General features: G+C 42.5%; 1 protein-coding gene across 1 annotated transcript in view; it reads right to left on the bottom strand.

Moving 5' to 3' along the window:
* ITGA9 (integrin subunit alpha 9) overlaps nt 1-20,663 on the bottom strand; it is a 569,728-nt gene that overhangs the window by 443,630 nt on the left and 105,435 nt on the right. Inside the window, exon 4 of the mRNA XM_077491718.1 lies at nt 17,775-17,898. Within this exon, the coding sequence (XP_077347844.1) occupies nt 17,775-17,898 (124 nt within the window). The remainder of the gene's footprint in view (nt 1-17,774; nt 17,899-20,663) is intronic.

The following is a 20,663-nucleotide window of genomic DNA, read 5'->3' on the forward strand; positions in this document are numbered from 1 at the left end:
ACAAAGTGTCATAGGTGCGCAAAACAACGTACCTGTACGTCGCTGCGTTATCCATGGCTAGCTGGTGCCTGCAGGTCCCACGGACTCGATGTCTGCTGGTGGCCCGCAATCGTGGCACAGAGAGGCAGAACAGGGAGATGCCTATGTAAACAAGGCATTTCCCTGTTCTGCCTAGCAACATGGCAGGGATCTACTGCTCCCAGCGATCGGAAGCAGTGATCTCTGTCATGTTCTAGTGAGCCCATCCACCTTACAGTTAGAACATGCTGAGGGAACACAGTTAACCTCTTGATCACCCCCCTAGTGTTTACCCCCTTCCCTGCCAGTGACATTTATACAGTAATCAGTGCATTTTTATAGCACTAATCGCTGTATAGATGCCAATGGTTCCAAAATTGTGTCAAAAGTGTCTGATCTGTCGCCGCAATGTCGCAGTCATGATAAAAATCGCAGATAGCTGCCATTACTAATAAAAAATAATTCATAAAAATGCCATAAATCTATTTTGTAGATGCGATAACTTTTGTGCAAATCAATCAATATACGCTTATTGCAATTTTTTTTTTACCAAAAATATGTAGAAGAATACATATTGGCCTGAACTGTGGAATAAATTTGTTTTTTGTATATATTTTTTGGGGATATTTATTATAGCAAAATGTAAAAAAAATTGCTTTTTTTTTCAAAATTGTCACTCTTTGTTTATAGCGCAAAAAAGAAAAAACGCAGAAGTGATCAAATACCCCCAAAAGAAAGCTCTATTTGTGGGGAAAGAAAAGGATGTAAATTTTTTTTGGGTACAACATCGCACAACCGCGCAATTGTCAGTTAAGGCGATGCAGTGCCGTATCGCAAAAAAAGGGCTTGGTCAGGAAGGGGGTAAATCCTTCTGGTGTTGAAGTGGGTAAGCTGTCACTCCAATATCAGTCCCAAGGCAACCGGAGTTGGTGGGTGGAGCTGGGGTGCGGCCACCTCCTCCACTCCTCCCACAGATCCCTTCACTCTGGCTGATCATACAGCTGAAGGAGATAGAGGTGACGACACAGCAGCAACACCTGGGTCTTCATCTGCAGGCATGGAGCATGGTGTAAGTTACTGCACACGGTCACTACATAGTGTCCTAACCTGCCCTATACCACCCCAACCTGCCCTATACCACCCTATACTACCGTAACCTGCCCTATACCACCCCAAACTGCCACTATGCCACCCTATACTACCCTAACCTGCCCTATACCACCCCAAACTGCCACTATACCACTCTATACTATCCTAACCTGCCCTATACCACCCCAACCTGCCACTATACCACCCTATATTATTATTTACAGGGGCCAGTTAGGGGTTCACCCCATGACCGTGTACTGCCTGCAGGGTGCTGGGCAGCCTAGACAAGAGGGGGGGGCACCATATTTTGCCACACTAGGTGACACCAACCCTAGTGACGCCAGTGGGTGTAAAGTTGTGTAAGCGTATTTTTTTTATTTACACACCACCTCAAATTTGTACATAATTATTTGCAGGACTCCAAAATCAGAGAATTGCCTCGTGATCTTAATTTTGCAGTATAATAAATGTTAAATGAAGTGTGGAAAATTAGATTTTATATGTAATGTGTAATAAGGAAATATTTTAAGTGCACATCAGGCTCTCATTTCTCTTGTTATCAGATTTTTTGAATCCTATATACCTTAGTTAATACACAAAAGCCATTTAACTGTGTATAAGGCAATGTTCCAAACAGATAGTGTCCCTGTGGTAAATGAATGTAGGAACCCAGCGCAACAAGACATTATTAACCACTAAACCACAATACTGCCTAAAGGCAGTTAGCAATATCTTAAAGCTCTGTCTGTCTTTATAAACAGAGGCTTTATTATTTCAAGACAATCGTGGCTTCAAAACAGTAAATCACTGTGGTTACACCACTAATTACTACATACGTCTTGGGCTTAAACTAGATGAAACTGTTATGTCTCTGATCTAGTGATGCGCTGGCAGAGCAAATGCACTGAAAAGTAGAAATAGAAAGAAAGAACAAAGAGATAGACCAGAGGGCATTGGTGGACCCTGGCACATTGGGCACTAGCCCCAAGTTTTCAGTCAAGTGTCCCCAGGGTTCAGCCATTACTTTCCAAGTTGGGTTGGGGGAGCTCAGCTATGAGGAAAGATTAGAGGAACCAAATCTATTCTCTCTTGAGAAGAGGAGATTAACCACTTGCTTACTGGGCACTTAAACCCCCCTCCTGTCCAGACCAATTTTCAGCTTTCAGCGCTGATGCACTTTGAATGACAATTGCACGGTCATACAATGACCATAGATAGAGCTTTCTTTTGGTGGTATTTAATCACCTCTGCGGTTTTTATTTTTTGTTAAAAAAAAATTTAAAAGACCACATTTTTTAATACCTTTTTTATATTTTTTTATATTTTGTTATAAAATTTTGCAAACAGGTAATTTTTCTCCTTCATTGATGTACGCTGATGAGGCGGCAGTAATGGACACTCGTGGGTGGCAGTGATGGGCACTGACGGGTGGCAATAATGGGCACTGGTTGGTTACACTGACAGGCAAGCACTGTTAGGTGGCACTGGTTGGCACCACTGGTGAGCATTGATAGGTGGCACTTATGGGCATTGATAGGTGACACTGGTGGGCACTGGCAGGTGGCAATGGCAGGTGGCAATGGCAGGGGGTACTGGCAGCACAGATGAGGCAGAATTGCCTCTTCCTCTTCGGGGCCGATGTCCCTTGCAGATAAGCCCGTGATCCTCTTTTTTTTTCTCCTCACGCTATCAGCGAGAGGAGAAAAAAAAAGATTACCGAGCTTTTGTGGCTGACAGCTGATCATGTGGTAAGGGGTCGGGACCGGCCCCTTACTCGGATCTGTGATCGCCCAAGTCTCGGTTACTTGGTGATCACAGCGCACCTCCTGGAAATTCAGATCCGCGTTGTGGCCATCATTCGGCTATAGCGCAGAGGGCAAGAGGTTAAGGGGGGATATGATCAACATTTACAAATACATAAGTGGTCCATATAGTGAACTTGGTGGTGAGTTTTTCACTTTAAGGTCATCACAGAGGACAAGGGAGCACTCTTTACGTCGGGAGGAAAAAATATTTCATCTCCAAATACAGAAAGGCTTCTTCACAGAAAGAGCTGTGAAAATGTGGAATAAACTCCCTCTGGAGGTGGTTCTGGCCAGCTCAGTAGATTGCTTTAAAAAAGGCCTGGATTCTTTCCTAAATGTACATACTATAACTGGGTATTAACCTTTATAGGTAAAGTTGATCCAGGGAAAATCTAAGCTTGGCACACCAATTTGTGGGCAGTTTCTCCCATTTTTCTTTGTAGGACCTCTCAAGCTCCATCAGTCTGGATGGAGAGCACAGACATTTTCAAGTCTGGGCTCTGGTTGGGTCACTTAAAGACATTCACAAAGTTGTCCCGTAGCCACTACTTTGTTATCTTGGCTGTGTGCTTAGACTCAATGTCCTGTTGGAAGATGAACCTTCACCCCAGTCTGAGGTCCAGAGAGCTCTGGAGCAGGTTTTCATCAAGGATGTCTCTGTACATTGCTGCATTCATCTTTCCCTTGATTCTGACTAGTCTCCCAGTTCCTGCCACTGAAAAACATTCCCACAACATGATGCTGCCATCTCCATGCTTCATTGTAGGGATGGTATTGGCCAGGTGATGAGCGGTGCCTGGTTTCCTACAGACATGACGCTTGCCATTCAGGTCAAGGAGTTCAATCTTTGTTTTATCAGACCAAGGAATTTTGTTTCTCATGGTTTGAGAGTCCTTCAGGCACCTTTAGGCAAATTTCAGGTGGGCTGACATGTGCCTTTTACTGAGGAGTGGCTTTTGTCTGGCCACTCTACCATGGGCCTGATTAGTGGAGTGCAGGGGCATTGCTAGATCTGCAAAAGATCTGGGGCTAGAGCCCATAGCACTGAGCACCAACCTTTTTGCAGGCCGGGGGGGGGGGGGGGGGGATACGTGGATGGTAAGCAATTTTTTGTAGGCAATGGCTGGCGTTGGCACTTCAGTCATCACGGTGCCATGGTAATATGGTGTCAGGGTGACTGAAGTGCATTATTTCTATTATTATATTGTAATATAAATTTAAGTAGTTCAACTCCCCATAATGCAGAATCACTGGGAGCCCTGTGCGTGTCACTTGCCACCATCACCTGCCACCAGATGTGGCTTGCCACCTGGCAATATTTGCGGATTGTCACTTGCCATGCCAGTGTTGTGGAAATTTTTATTAATGTATGTTGTCAGATGTCCCCCAGTGTCAGTTTTGCTGTAATATGCTCATGTGAGCATATTCGCACATACAGACGGTGGTGGAAGACCATTGGCTCCCGTACACGGCAGATCTGCTGGTTCTTTTAACCACTTCAGCCCCGGATGAATTTACCCCCTTCCTATATAAAAATATAATATTTTTTCTCCGTTTAGGCCGATACATATTCTTCTACATATTTTTGGTAAAAAAAAATCGCAATAAGCGTTTATTGATTGGTTTGCGCAAAAGTTATAGCGTCTACAAAATAGGGGATAGTTTTATGGCATTTTTATTGATATTTTTTTTTTTACTAGTAATGACGGCGATCAGTGATTTTTATCGTGACTGCGACATTATGACGGACACATCGGACAATTTGACACATTTTTGGAACCATTAGCATTAATACAATGATCAATGCTAAAAAATGTAATTGATTACTGTAAAAATGTCACTGGCAGTGAAGGGGTTAACCACTAGGTGGCGCTGTAGGGGTTAAGTGTGTCCTAGGGAGGGATTCTAACGTGGGGGGAGGGGCTGTGTGTGACATGGCACTGATCAGAGCTCCGGATTACAGGTCAGTGACAGTATCATTAGGCAAAACGGGGAGATGCCTGCTTACATTAGCATCTCCCCGTTCTTCCTCACCGTGGAACGATCGCGGGTATCCCCATGGACATCAGGTCCACAGGACGTCGGGCCGCCCACAAACCGCCTCTTAAAGGGCCATGTACAGGTACGTTATTCTGCCTGTACGCACCCTTCTGCCACAGTATATCTGCGTGAATCGGTCGGGAAGCAGTTAAGGATGTTTGTTTATGCCTCACCACAGGACTGGCCACTCCATGGCGACTGCATCTAAACTCCTAACTAAGCAGAACTGCGTACATGGGAACCATAGCATAACCATACAAAATTATGGGCCACTGAGCCATGATAGAGTATGGCTCATGGCATTGGTAGCAGTGAGAGTGTGCACATGATCGTGTTCAGAGCCATGTACTTGCCGCATGTTTTTGCACACGATCATCTGCACACGTCACTACTGTATTTATATTTGAATATATACATGTGTGTGTGATTGGTTCTTTTGAATTAATACAAGTGTCTGATTGGCTGATTCTGAAGCCACCACCTTCTTTTGTAATCCATGTTTTTTTTGCTAAGCTCAAGGTGATACCAGCATCAGTCTGTGTTACTTGGAGAGAAAGAAAGGCACATTTTCCCAGAATTATATGAGAGAGTTGTATTTGTGCTTTTAAGCACAAAGAAATGATATGCTTATAGGGAGAAGCTTAAATTTTCCCAGACACCAACCAGTGCCCCCAAATGTGCATTGTCGCTGCATTGATGGCAGGTTGGCAGCACTGGTCAATTTAGTTCTGAGTGAGGGCAGGAGAGCAGTGATGCGGGGTGGGCAGTGAGAGATGATGCCATCTCACTGCTCCCCACTGCACCTCCAACATTGAAGAGGCCCGCACTGCGAGGGCGGAAGAGCGGTGATGCGTGGTGGGCGAAGAGAGATAATGTCATCTCTGCTCATCCGCCCGCTCACTTTTCTCATTCGCCTGCCCGGCTCTCTCATGCAGATTCTCGCTTGCCGCGCCCGCGGCTCAGCTGCAGAGATGCCATAGCCTGCTGGTTAAGCAGGGACCCCAGCGGCAAGAGACTCAGGGCTATGAGCCCCAGATTCAGGGATATAGCCTCATTAGCCACCCCCTAGCGACACCACTGGTGGAGTGCTTCAGAGATGGTTGTTCTTCTTTAAGGTTCTCCTCTCTCCACAGAAAAATGCTGGAGCTCTAAAAGAGTGACCATAGGGTTCTTGGTCACCTCCCTGACCAAGGCCCTTCTCCCTTGATCGCTCAGTTTGGTGGTTCTAAACTTTTTCCATTTATCGATGATGGAGGCCACTGTGCTCATTGGGACCTTCAATGCTGCAGAAATTTTTTTGTGCCCTTCCCCAGATCTGTGCCTCGATACAATCCTGTCTTGAAAGTCTACAGACAATTCTGTGGACTTCATGGCTTATTTTGGGCTCTGACATTCACTGATAACCGACTTTATATACACAGCTGTGTGCCTTTCCAAACCATGTCCAATCAACTGAATTTTCCACAGGTGGATTCCGATTCACTTGTAGAAACATTTCAAGGATGATCAGCAGACACAGGATGCACCTGAGTTCAATTTTGAGCGTCATGGCAAAGGCTGTAAATACTTTTAATAAATTGCAAAGATTTCAAACATCATTCATGCTGACATTATGGGGTATTGTTTGTAGAATTTTGAAGAAAATAAATAATTTAATATATTTTGGAATAAGGCTGTAACATAACAAAATGTGGAAAAAGTGAAGCTCTGTGTATATACTTTCTGGATGCTCTGTACAAGAATGATACAAAAACAGACTCAATTGCAGTCATACAGTGTATTTCAACTTTTTATTTTTCTTTATGTGTATCTTTGCTCTCACAGTTATAAGTTCTAACAAGGTTATTGGAATTTCTCTATTTAAGGTTAGTTGGCCCTTATGAGCTGTCTTAAGGATGACCATCCACACTTCCACCCACCATATATGATATGGTCTATACTAGTCTATCTTGTCTAACCTTATACGACTAGCATTTTATGTTGAAGAGGAGCTGCTCCTAATCAACTAATTTCGATTAATTTTAACACACATACAGATCCAACTACTTTTAGCTGATCTCCTTGCATTGCAACTCTGCATTAGTCAGTAGTAAATGTGGTATACACTAATCACCCGACATCAGTTTCCACAATCCATGATTTAACTTCACAGTTCACACAAATATGTTTTTAAATTCAAACTGTAGCACTGACGTAAGTCTTTTTTTTTCCCACAGTAGCGTGACAATACCTCCACCTCCTAATCACTCTCACCTTATGGCATGGACCCCTGTGCAAACAGGTGGTCATGCAAGCGGGTATCAAAAAGGTTAACACGGACCATAAACTTCTCTTACGTCTACTTAGATCTCAGCAAGGACGCCAGGTCATGGGTAGAAAGAAAAGATCTAAGTGCTCACCACTTAAGTATAAGATTTAATTTTTATGTTCAAACACAAACTACTCACATAAAGATGATAAAAACACAGCACGTAAAGCCGACAGTCGTGTTAGTTCCGTAGCGCAGCAGCGGTGACGTCATGCGTAGCTCCTCCCCGTACATGTTACGTTCAATCAGAACTTCAACGTCACCGGACTCCCCCCCCTTCCCTTTATTAGCAGATCGAGGCACTTGGGGAAGGGGGGGGGGGGAGTCCGGTGACGTTGATGTCTGTGACAGACAGAACTCCATGAAGACCTGGAAGCCGGCAGAGAGGTGAGTACCGATCAAAAGAATTTTGATTGATCAAATAAATTAATGATTAATCGAGGAATTAATCTTTAATTTCCACAGCCCTAGTTGATACGTTAGCTTTTCTTTAAGTAGAGTGTTATTTACCTGCTCAATCCAGTGTTTCATTGTTGGGCAATGCGGTGATAGCCATAAGCGAGCTATCTGCTTGCGGGCAATATACAATAATCTTAAAATAGCCACATTAGTTGGAGGGGTAAAGAATTCCTCATCAACCGGTCCCAACAAGCAGGTGACGGGGCATAGTGGTACAGTGGCTTGATAAACAGATGATATGGTATTGGTTACAGTCCTACAATATCTGAAGAGTTTGGGTCAGCGCCAAAGCAAGTGTATGAGGTCCCCATCAGTCCCCCCACATCTGGAGCACAGAGGAGACTCCCTCCTGCCCCATCTGTGAAGCAACTCCGAGGTGCGGTAGGTTCTGTACAGGATGAATAGTTGGGAGAGCCTATACGATGGTGACACGAGACGGGTGGCAGAGACTGCAAACATAGTTCTCAGTCTTTGCCCCCAATCTCTCCTAGGTTTTGTTCTCACCTATGTCTACATGGTAGGTTTTTTTAAGCGGTTTAGAAGTGTATTACAAGCGTTTTACAGTGTCAGGCATTTTTGTTTAGCCAATAGATAGCGCTGGGGATAAATTAAGGGGGGGGAGTAGAGGGGGGGGTTAGGGGAGGAGAGGGAGGGGAAATTAAGGGGAAATTAGGGGTGGACAGCTGCTATTTGAGCAGAAAACACTCATAAAACGCTCAAGTCAGGTGTTTCTATTGAAGTCTATGGGGCCAAAAACGCCTGTAATCTGCCAAAAAGAAGCTCATGTACTTCTTTGAGCAACAGGCGTTTTGCTTAAGGTGACAGAACACTCAGATGTGAACAGGGGCCATTGAAATGAATGGGATTTGGCTTGTTAAGCATTTTAGAGCTACAAGCACGCTCAGGTGTGAACGGGCCTTAGGCATCATCTCCATTAATAAGGAAGCAACAAATTAGCATAGATGAAATACATAAATAAACAGATTTGACTTGCTGCAACTTCTAGTGAACATTGTGAGAAGCTCACAATGTGTAGTGAAACCAGAGTAAGCTAATTCAGTACAGGAGAGGAGGTTGTAAAACTGCAAGACTGAGGGAAAGGCTGGAGTTTACCTTTAAATAAACCTTTGGTAGAATTTTCCATTAAAAGACCAAGCACTGCAGCAAAAGTCTAGAGACTGAAGCATAGGTACTTCCATATTGGTACAGGGGCATGCCTATATATATGCAAATACTGAATTCCTGATCATTTACAAATAAAATATTTACAGTCTCTGCTTGCACATTTTCATCATCTGCTCACCACCCCGCTTCTCCACCTCAGCCAATCAGAGAATACATTCTATTCATTAACTACTTAAAATGGAGGGCCACATTTAAAAAAAAAAATGACATTAACATTGAAAAAACAGAAACCCCTGTTGCTAGGCAGTCTTCCTAATCTGCCTCTTCCTATTCCGCGGCGCTTCCTCCTCTTCAGCGAGCTGCCCTGTTGGCTTCTGGGACATATGTGGGCCCTTCATAAAACCAGTAGGAAAGGGCAGTGAAGCCGCAAGCCTCCACTGCCTGTTTCCCTTCGTTAAGATGGCGTCGCTAGCACCTGATCTGATGGACGGATCAGCCTCAGGTGGTTGACATTGCGGGCTCACTGAACAGGTAAGTGTCCTTATTAAAAGTCAGCAGGTACAGTGTTTGTAGCTGCTGACTTTAACCACTTGCCGCCCGCCCTATAGGCAATTGATGGCTGCAAAGTGGTTTCATAATCCTGACCGGACGTCATATGACGTGATCAGGATTATGAGCCGCTGCGCACCCCCGGGGGCGCGCATCGCGGCGATCGTTGTTGCAGGGTGTCAGTCTGACACCCGGCAACTACGATCTCGGTAAAGAGTCTCCGACGGAGACTCTTTACCACATGATCAGCCGTGTCCAATCACGGCTGATCACAGTGTAAATGGGAAGAGCCGGTGATCGGCTTTCCCTCACTCGCGTCTGTCAGATGCGAGTAGAGGAGAGCCGATCGGCTGCTCCTCTGACAGGGGGGGGTCTGTGCTGATCGATTATCAGCACAGCCCCCCCGAGGATGCCCACACTGGACCACCAGGGATGCCACCAGACCACCAGGGATAAGGTAATCCTCCCTAGACCACCAGGGATGCCAGTCAGCACAATGGATGCCAATCAGTGCCCATAATGGATGCCAATCAGTGCCCACAATGGGCATCACTGATTGGCATGCATTATTGTTTGGCACTGATTGGCATCCATTACTATAGTATAACACCAATGCCGCCTATGAGTGCCCACCTGTGCCGCCTATCAGTGCCCACCTGTGCCGCCTATCAGTGCCCACCCATGCCCATCTGTGCCACCTATCCATGCCCATCTGTGCCGCCTATCCATGCCCATCTGTGTCGCCCATCTGTGCCGCCCATCCATGCCAATCCGTGCCAGCTATCAGTGCCAATTTGTGCCACCTATCAGTGTCCGTCCGTGTCGCCCATCCGTGTCGCCCATCAGTGCCGCCTATCAGTGCCGCCTATCAGTGCCGCCTATCAGTGTCCATCAATGCCACCTCATCAGTGCCACTTCATTGGTGCCACATTGGTGCCCATCAGTGCCGCCTTATCAGTGCCCATCAGTGTAGCCCCATCAGTGCCCATCAGTGAAGGAGAAAACGTACTTATTTACAAAGTTTTGAAACTGAAACAAAAAAAAAACATTTTTTTTTCAAAATTTTCGGTATTTTTTTATTTGTAGCGCAAAAAATAAAAACCGTAGAGGTGATCAAATACCACCAAAAGAAAGCTCTATTTGTGGGAAAAAAATGATATAAATTTCATTTGGGTACAGTGTAGCATGACCGCGCAATTGTCATTCAAAGTGCGACAGCGCTGAAAGCTCAAAATTGGTCTGGGCAGGAAGGTGTTTAAGTGCCCTGTATTGAAGTGGTTGAAAAAGAAATTGCAGCTGGAACACCGCTTTAAGGACCAGCCACCGTAGCTGTACTGCAGAAATGTGGCTTGATCCCGCAGATCGCCGTCATTGTACGTCAGCTCATACATGGCAAATTCCGAAAGCTCACGTGCGCCCACTGGCCAGTGGTGGAGCCAATCAGCTATCGTTCTCCTCAGTAAAAGAAAGGGGATCTGCCTCTGTAAACAAGATAGATCTCTGTTTTGACAGGGGAGATCACACAGATCCTGTCTTTCTGCTATGCAGGAAGATGGATCTGTGTGTTTCCCCAGGCAGCCCATCCCCTCTATACAGTTAGAACACACACTGAGGGAACACATTTAACCCCTTAATTGACCCTGTTAACCCCTTCCCTGCTAGTGTCATTAGTACAATAACAGTGCATATTTTAAGCACGGATTTGTGTAATATTGTCACTGGTTCCCCAAAAAAGTGTCAAAAATGTCAGTCAGGTGTCCAATCTGTCCACCGCAATGTTGCAGTCCTGCTAAAAAGCGCTGATCGCCACCATTACTAGTAAATAAAATAATAATAAAAATGCCACAAGTCTATCCCCTATTTTGTAGACGCTATAACATTTGTGCAAACCAATCAATATACGCCTATTGCAATTTTTTTACCAAAAATATGCAGAAGAATATATATTGGCCTAAACTGATGAAGAAATTAGTTTTTTTACATTTTTTGAGGGGGATATTTATTATAGCAAAAAGTAAAAAATATATATATTTTTTTTTTCAAAGTTGTCGCTCTTTTTTGGTTTAGAGCGCAAACAACAAAGCAATCACTCCAAGCTGGACCAATGTAACTGCAATAAAAATCATGCCTAGAGTTTTCTTTAACACTTTTTTTTATCAGAGATCAATTACAACTGATTTTATACATCATAAAATTGTGTGCTGTTTATAGTTATCTTTCAGCAAGCAATGTATCCCACGGGACTTGCAAAAATTCAAAGTCTGCGAGGAAAGTCTTTGCTTCATTGAATCTGTCATCTACTGCCAGCTATCTGTTGCACAATAGAGAATAATGGTACTAAATCCATTCCATCCTGTGTACTCTGGAGTTAATTAGGTATTTATTGCATTTATAGGCTAAGAAAGTGTTTAAGCATTACAGATAGCAAAACAGTTAACATGTACAAAATCAGAGAAGCGGTGATGTAATGTAATAAGAATGGTAAAACCTCATCTAGAAAATTATGTTTAAATCTGGAAGCCATATCGCTGAAATAATTGATATAATTGAAGTAGAAGATTATAAATATTCATTGGTGCTTGGACACCATTGGGAAAAAGAAAAAAGAAACTTCACTTATACCCAAAGCTCTGCACTCCACTCCTATCAAAACGTCTGTATGTTAAGGATGAGGAATGTTCTAACCACATTAACATATAACAGAACTTTACAAATACCGCTGAAACTTATTCACAGTAAGGTGGCAGTGGCATAAATAGAACCGTCAGGGCCCCGGTGCAAGAAACCATTAAGGGCCCCCCCTGACCCCTGGGGCTCTTCACTCTAAGCCCGGTGGTGAAATGCCAGGGCCCAGTCGCAAGTGCATCCTTTGTGACCCTGATAGTTCCGCCACTGATGTCAGTAATTTTTTATTTTTTTTTATTTTTTTCACCATTTTTACAATTTTTTTTAATTATTTTTAAGAACATTTTTAGGAGTCCCGTTGGGCATCTTTGGTGAGATATCAGGGGTTTTAACAGACCTCTATTGTTTCACCTTTGAGATAGAGAAAGAAGATTAAAGACACAACCCTCGATCTCCATCTCTGCAGCCTCAGCTGCACTGAATGAATGGACAGGAATTGCTCTGTACAGAGCTTCCCATTCATTCACAAACTGAAGCATAATAAACACAGTTTACTATGTGTCAGTCATGAATGGACAGAGTCAGCGATCAGTACGGATTACTGACTCTCCATTCCAAAAAAGGAAGGGGCCGGTAAGTGACACATTTACTGGCCCCTTCCTTGTTCTCTACCCTGACAGATGACAGGGATGAGAGGGAAGGGCCAGGAGAGAGCACAGGGGGGCTGGAGAGCATATGGGTGCAGTAGAAAAAAGCTGGATAGGAGGAGCAGTGGGAGCGTCAGGAAGAAAATAGAGGGACTGTTTTCCTCTATTTGTAGCCATCCCCTCTGCTACTCCTATCCAGGTGTATGGGAGGGAGCGCATTGGGAGCCCTGCGGCATGGGGACGGGTCACAATTCCGACCTCTGTAGGTACACCCCTGGTAAGGTAAGGTGAACCATTTAACTAGAAAAGGATTTGCAATTCTGTTTGTCCACAGTAATTTTAGTTGATTCCTCTGAATCAGTTGCAGTATGACTAGCTTGACCCTCTAATATACAGAGTACAACATTAGTCTTGTTTTAATATAGAATTATTGAAAATATAATTCTTCTGTACAATGTGTCAACTATATTGAAATATTCTATCCATTATAACAAATTGTAATTGCAGACAATATGTCAAACAGATTCCAGAGGTAAAAACCCAGAACAGAAATGAAAGATTTTCTAGCAGCTGGAAAGGTCAGGTTATGAATGAAAATTCCCATACAGGGGAGAAGAGGCATTTCAACGCTTTCTCTGGATGCACTATATGACATTTGATATTTAGTCCCCAAACAACTGCAGAGTACAACACACAGTTTCCTAATACTAGTGTCGCTTAGATCTTAGAAGTAAGGATAAAAAATACACATATGTGAAAGACATTCATCACACACAGGGACACAGAAAATCTCTAAGAGATTCTAACCCTTTCCCATTTAAAACTAGACAAAAATATTTTTTTAGGGCCCAGTCACACCAGTAACTGCATGTGAACTGCACAGGGATGCTGTGTGGTTCCTGTGCAATTCACTGTTACGATTTCAGCCCATTCAAAATGAATGAAATTGCACTGCAACACACCAAAAGTAGTGCATGCTCTACTTTTTGAAACACACGGCAACCACATCGGATGGTTCTTTTGTACCAAATAATCAGATACGGGCCAGTCCTGGAAAATGACCTGCATTTGAGGTGACATTAATTTTGCACATGGGTGCTAGGTGTTATCCTGGACTCTGAACTCTCCTTTTGCCACCATATCCAATCACTTTCCAAAGCTTGCTGCCGCAACATCTCCAAACTAATTCCCTTCCTAACCAATGAAACCACAAAGCTTCTAAAACACTCCCTGGTTACCTCTTGCCTCGACTACTGCAACTCCTTCCTCATTGGCTTACCTTTAAATAAACTATCCCCTAGGGCAGTGATGGCGAACCTTGGCACCCCAGATGTTGTGGAACTACATTTCTCATGATGCTCATGCACTCTGCAGTGTAGTTGAGCATCATGGGAAATGTAGTTCCAAAACATCTGGGGTGCCAAGGTTCGCCATCACTGCCCTAGGGTGTTTCAGTTTCTAATGGAAAAAATAAATTGTAACATTTTTGCAGACTTGCTTACACCCCGAGTCTAAGTAATGTAAAAGATATATATGCTAAATTTCAAGAAGATTGGATAATATTTAGAGGTTGCACACTTTGATCTTGTAAAAGTAGGCAAAAAATGTGATTTTTCAATGTTAATTACTTTTATTGGGAAAACTAGAAATCACAAACTTAAGATTAATAGGTAATTTTATAGGCAAAACATATATGTTTTATTACGATGCAATCCCTTTTATTCTGTCATGTAGTGGATCCCAAGCAATTCAAAGAACGTCTTTGTTTTATTAGTAAGGAAATGGCTCAGGTCTTTTTCTTCAAAAACCATGTTTTTACCCTCTAATTGTTTCACTGCCTTTTTCTTTGCAGGTTTGGTTTCAAAATTTTTAGCCATATTTTCCTTAATAGCCTGAGTAATACATTTGTCCAAAAAAGCCAATCCTACATATGTTTCTGACAAATACCAAAGGTGTCTCTTAGCAACTGTGAGAGCACATTTTTTGATGTCTGTATCTGGGTAAGTGTGCAAAAGCTGTAACATATCCAAATTATTCTTTGGAGCCCATCGACTTACAATTGCCTCATGCCAAAAGCGAACATATATGAGGCTGACAAAATGTGCAACCCGTTTCATTTCTTCCAATTGTCGTTGAGGAATATTCAACTGTTTAGTGAAGACGACAATTTTAAGTGCATATATTGCCATCCACTTTGCTTGATGCAGTGCCCCTGGCATCCTGAAACTGAAGTCGTTTTTAGACCAACCTCCTAGGTACAGGAGTGACAGTTGTAATAACTCTCTTGGATGACTTCTGTCTTTTAGGACATTTTGGATGTAGTTAACCGTTAACTCATTGTTCTTCTAGAAAGCCTTGAATGGGACTTTCTTCATCCAGCATTGTTGTATATTACTTCTTATCAAGTGAAGCCCACAGACTTTGCTTTGATAAAAGTGACCAATGTGTGCAACCCCTAAATATTATCCAATATTCTTGAAATTTGGCATATATATCTTTTACATCACTGAGACTCGGGTGTAAGCAAAGTCATATGAAAATCACATCTTTGGAAAAATGAAACACTCTACTATCCCCCCTTCAGTCCATTATGAATACTGCTGCTACCCCTATCTGCCAATCCCTCCATTGGCTGCCACTCACCCAACAAATTAAATTCAAAATACTAACAATAAGTTACAAAGCCATCCACAACTCTTCCCCCAGCTACAGCACTAGCTGGGGCAGAGCCTTTGTTTGACCCTTTCTGCTTACTTTTATGTTTTTATTTTTAGCAAAACTTAGACTTTAAAAAAAAATGAATGCAGCCATAACATCTAAGAACTAGTAAGCTGGAATATAATGTCCTTAAATTTTAGTTTTTTCTGATTTAGATCAGCTGAATTCCAGTTGAATACCCCAGTTGAAGTCTAGTGAGACGTGTCGGATTTGCTAGTCCAGCTCCCCACATTGCTTTTAAACCTGTGATCACTACTTTTTTTTGTACATATCTCATCAATGTTTGCACTTTTAAATAAATTCTACTCGTTTGACCTAGACCATATGGTGGCTTTTTTCTTTCCACGATCCTTATACTGCTCATCGGAGGTATTTGCTGATCCTTACGTTAGACGATTTCTACCATCCGCATTTGGACGATTTCTACCAAAGCTTCAGCTTCAATTTCTGGTGTAACTGGTCCAGTGTTCCATGTCGGAGTCTACCTATTCGGTATTTTCTGCCTGATTGACCCACTGCTGCTGGCATGCGTGTACACACTATCCAGGAAAGAGTATTTACCCCCTAAATTGGGCCGAGGACGCACTATCCCAGGTGATCCAATTGTGGCTTTTTGGGTTTCTTCATGCACCTTCTCCCTTGTATTGGACCACATCTCGGAACCCTCCTCCCTGAGTGGACTGTTCACCATCTAATTATTATTCACCATCTAATATTTGCACTGTTTACATCTAATTATTTGCATTTCACTTCTTTGCACTTCTGCACGTGCCACTTTAATTAAGCAATGTGGTTTCATTATTGCATTGTATGATATATTTTGCACATGATTTATGTGCCAATATCTTGTTCTGGCACTACGCCATGTGTTACCATCCATTTTAATTTGTCGAATTTTGTGTTAGCTTAGATTTATGTTTCAGGTTAGCGCAGTAATCTAAACTTGGACTTGAAAAATGCAGCCATAACATCTAAGAACTAGTAAGCTGCAATATACTGTCCTCAATTTTTGTTTTTCTTAGATAACCTGAATTCCAGGGAAAACAGCAATCCTCCCATCTAAATGGTCATTTATGTCTAAGCTTTTTTGGGAAAAAACTTTTTCCCTTACCTGATCGCCTGCTACCGTAGGTTCCCTCCAGGCTGTAAGACTAAAGCTTGTCTCCCCTACACTCCAGTGGTATCTTGCCATCTGCCTTAATTAAGTACAAAGCGGGGCCCATAGCTCTGAACTTTTTGTGTGGATGCCAAGGGACAGTCCACAAGATAGAGTATGGGGGAGAAGAAGAGAGCACCAGCTGCTTGGGGAGCGAGTGTCAGGTAAGTAAAGGTGTTTTTTTGGGGAACCCTAGACATCAAGCATTTTACCTTTGCAGTGCAGGGCCAGAGATGGAGGGAGCATCCTGGCTTGGTAAAAGCTCAGGCATAATCCTAGTCTGAACCCACCTGATTAAGCCCACCAGGGAGCTGTCACCTGTACTGGGCCAATCATCTGCGGCCAGGGAATTCCCCACTCCGCAGCCACACATACACTATATTATCAAAAATATTGAGATGCCTGCCTTTAAACGCACATGAACTTTAATGGCATCCCAGTATTAGTCTGTATGGGGTTAAATATTGAGTTGGCCCACCCTTTGCAGCTATAATAGCTTGAACTCTTCAAGGAAGATTGTATACAAGGTTTAGGTGTGTGTCTATGGGATTGTTTGACCATTCTTCCAGAAGCACATTTGTGAGGTCAGGCATTGATGTTGGATGAGAAGGCCTGGCTCGCAGTCTCTGCATTAATTCATCCCAAAAGGTGTTCTATGGGGTTGAGGTCAGGACTCTGTGCAGGCTAGTCAGTCAGTTCCTCTACCCCGAACTCGGTCATCCATGTCTTTATGGACCTTGTTTGTGCACTGGTTCGCAGTCATGTCAGGTAGGAGCCATCCCCAAACTGTTCCTACAATGTAGGGAGCATGAAATTGTCCAAAATGTGTTAGTATGCTTACGCCTTAGGAGTTCCCTTCACTGGAACTAAGGGGCCAGACCCAACCCCTGAAAAACAACCCCACATTATAATACCCCCTCCATCAAATGAGTTGGACCAGTGCACAAAGCAAGGTCCATAGAGATATGGGTCTTGACCTCAACCCGATAGAACACCTTTGGAATGAATTAGAGCGCAGACCAGTGTTTCTCAGCTCCAGCCCTCAAGGCGCACCAACAGGTCATGTTTTCAGGCTCTTCATTATTTTGCACAAGTGATTTTGATCAGTTTCACAAATCCTGAAGACATGACCTGTTGGGCGCCTTAAGGACTGGAGTTCAGAACCAAGGCTTACCTACTTCACTCCAATCTTTGCATCTTAAGATCTTTCCAAACACATGATAAGAACAACTTACCTTCATAACAAGGCCTTAGCGGTCTTCCACTGCCCTGCAGGTTTGGTGGCAGGATGATACAGAACCCGTAAGGAAGTATAATCTCACTTTCATAGTAAATATTCTTCCAGCGATGAGCACATGCCTAAATAAATATAGATAGGGTTATTATAGATGAGGGGATAATCTCTTATACAAACAAACACAGTTCCCTCCATGCTAACAGCAGTAGCTTCCACATCTGAGGGAATGTAGATGAATATAAACCAAGAACAGCTGTCTTGCTAGCTTTAGCTGTTGCCATTTAAGCGCAATGCTAGCTTATGCATTGCCATTAATTATTAACATCTGTGAATCTAGGAAGGATAAACTTTTGAAACGTACTATTCATAACAATATTGTTATGAAAGTCGTTGACCAATAATAGTATACTTGGTCTATGCCTTATTTATGCATCCTAAATCTCAAAGCGGGTTATGAATCCGGTCATTCTGTCCGGCGCACATCATTATGTTTAAGATTAAATGGCCATCTGCTTGAAGGAAATAAGTGATTGTTCGTTTTTTGCACCACGTGTGCATGTGAGACAGAATCATTTGGAGGAAGCCACAGATTGCCGTATGCAGGGTATTACGATTTGCTGAACTTTTATTCATGATTTTACAGAGTTCTCAAGCAGGCCATAACATTTAATTGATGTATGAGTAAGATCTGAGGTAAAGGTTCTTGGTTAACCAGTAAGATAGTGTCATCCCACATAGTTATAGCCTAATAAATAACGGTGTCCCTTCCGTTCTATTAACCTCAAACTCAGTTAGCCGCTACACCAAAATTGCTCAAGCCCTCTTGATACAAAATACATTTAGAAAAAAGTCCTCTAGTCACAGCATACACTTTCATTTTATAACATCAGCATTGTAATAACAATACAGTTATTTTTTGACAATCCAACTGTGATTGTTGCCTGGCTGCTGGCCATCTCTTTCCATAACTTCCTGGATTCCCTGCATGCTTTGCAGCTTCTACTCTGCTGTTTACTTTCAATTCATAAGGACTACATATCCCATGGTACCTTGCTGCCTGCAAGTGTGTTTTCTGTACTGTCTCTGCCTCCTGAAACGTCTCTAAACATCTCTGTTGTTCAGAAGACAGGCTCTGTGAATTCTGTAACACAGCAGTACCTACTCACAGGGCATAGTGAATATGTGGCACAGAAGTCAAGGAAGTAAATGTGGGGATCTTCATAAAATATGTTTACAAACTTCAAGATCCAGAATAATGAGCGTAATGTGGAAATGATCGTATGATTTTTCATTCTGACCATGAGCACGCTTTATATCAAAACAAATCAGCCCTTGTACATAAACATATAACTACCACCAAATGTGATAAGACAGCCCTGTTCGGACTAGAGCATACTGTCACACTTATCCTGAAACGCGTCAACGTTTAACGGGTAGAGTACCATTCATTTAAATAGCCCCTTTCTATGCAATACTCTATAATAACAATAATAGCAATAACTATGTAATGTAGTTTGTCGCTGTAAATAGTATATATGGAGGAGTGGTGTGATATGTGAACCTCTTCTTCAAGGGTACCCTTGAAGAAGAGGTTCACATATCAACACCTTGAAACGTTGGGTTCTATCTATTGTATACCACTATGTTTCAATAGTATAGGCTTTGTCCTTCATTTTTGTCCATGTATCCATTCTAAATACTCTATGTTGGTTTATGTCAAAGTCACTGATTTTATATTTTTCTAAATAAATATAAATTTTAATATAAACTATTTTTTCTACTTCTATACTATTATTTATTTGCAGTAGCCCTATTTAAATTCCCATTAGAGGATATACACTCTTTTTGAGTAAAAGGATTTTTTTCTGTAAATAGTATAGTTTTTTTTGGGGGGTAAAGCCATGCATATTAGGTGCCTATAGACTTCAAAAGGAACACCTAAAAACATGTTTTTTGGCCAATTTCTTGTCTCTCCTGCTTGCATTCAGGAGGAATCATCTGTCTCTAACTTCAGGTAATCACTCCTTGTGTGATTACTTCAGAATACAGAAAGACAGATGCAACCATTGACAGTCTGTCATTGCTTTGTCTGTAATCATCTGGACTCCCGGCTACAGTTTTCCACAAGATACTTGGCACACCATAGCCAATTTTGCCTTAGGCCAGGGATATGCAATTAGTGGACCTCCAGCTGTTGCAAAACTACAAGTCCCATCATGCCTCTGCCTCTGGGTGTCATGCTTGTGGCTGTCAGAGTCTTGCTATGCATCATGGGACTTGTAATTCTATAACAGCTGGAGGTCCACTAATTGCACATCCCTGCCTCAGGTCATACTCACACTAGCCTTCTGTGTTTGGTTTATTTAAAATATACTGTAGGTATAAACAGATTTATTCTCCCAGATCCAGCTCTCCTGTGGTAACATTTAGTTGCGTTCAGACACGTTCTGAGTATCCAATTTGTCACTGGGTACACAGAATTATATTTCCTCAAAATGCAGCTAAACGCAAGTAAACACTCATTAGGGAATTATACCATTTAAGAATATTACATGCATTTATATGTGTTTAGAAATGCCATATAAACATACTGTATATAAACACATGTATGCCACTGCCAGTGTGATTGACAACTTAAAGTATTAGGGCCAGTTCACACCACATGCAACCAGTGTGTTTTTTCTGCATCAAAAATGCATGGAAAGTAGGTTATATGGTTTTCAATAGCATAAGTCACACCGGTGCTTGCAGTTCCAGTTCCAGAAAAAAAAAGTAAAACATGCTGCATTTTTTCTGCACTGGACTGTATTGGAACACTGTAAAACGCATCAAAAACGCACTGGAACGCACTTAAATGCACCAAAAACGCACTGCAACACATTTGTCC

This window comes from Lithobates pipiens, unplaced genomic scaffold (assembly GCF_037356315.1).
Source record: "Lithobates pipiens isolate NorthernLeopardFrog02 unplaced genomic scaffold, aLitPip1_a1.2 Scaffold_19, whole genome shotgun sequence".
Lineage (NCBI taxonomy): Eukaryota > Metazoa > Chordata > Amphibia > Anura > Ranidae > Lithobates > Lithobates pipiens.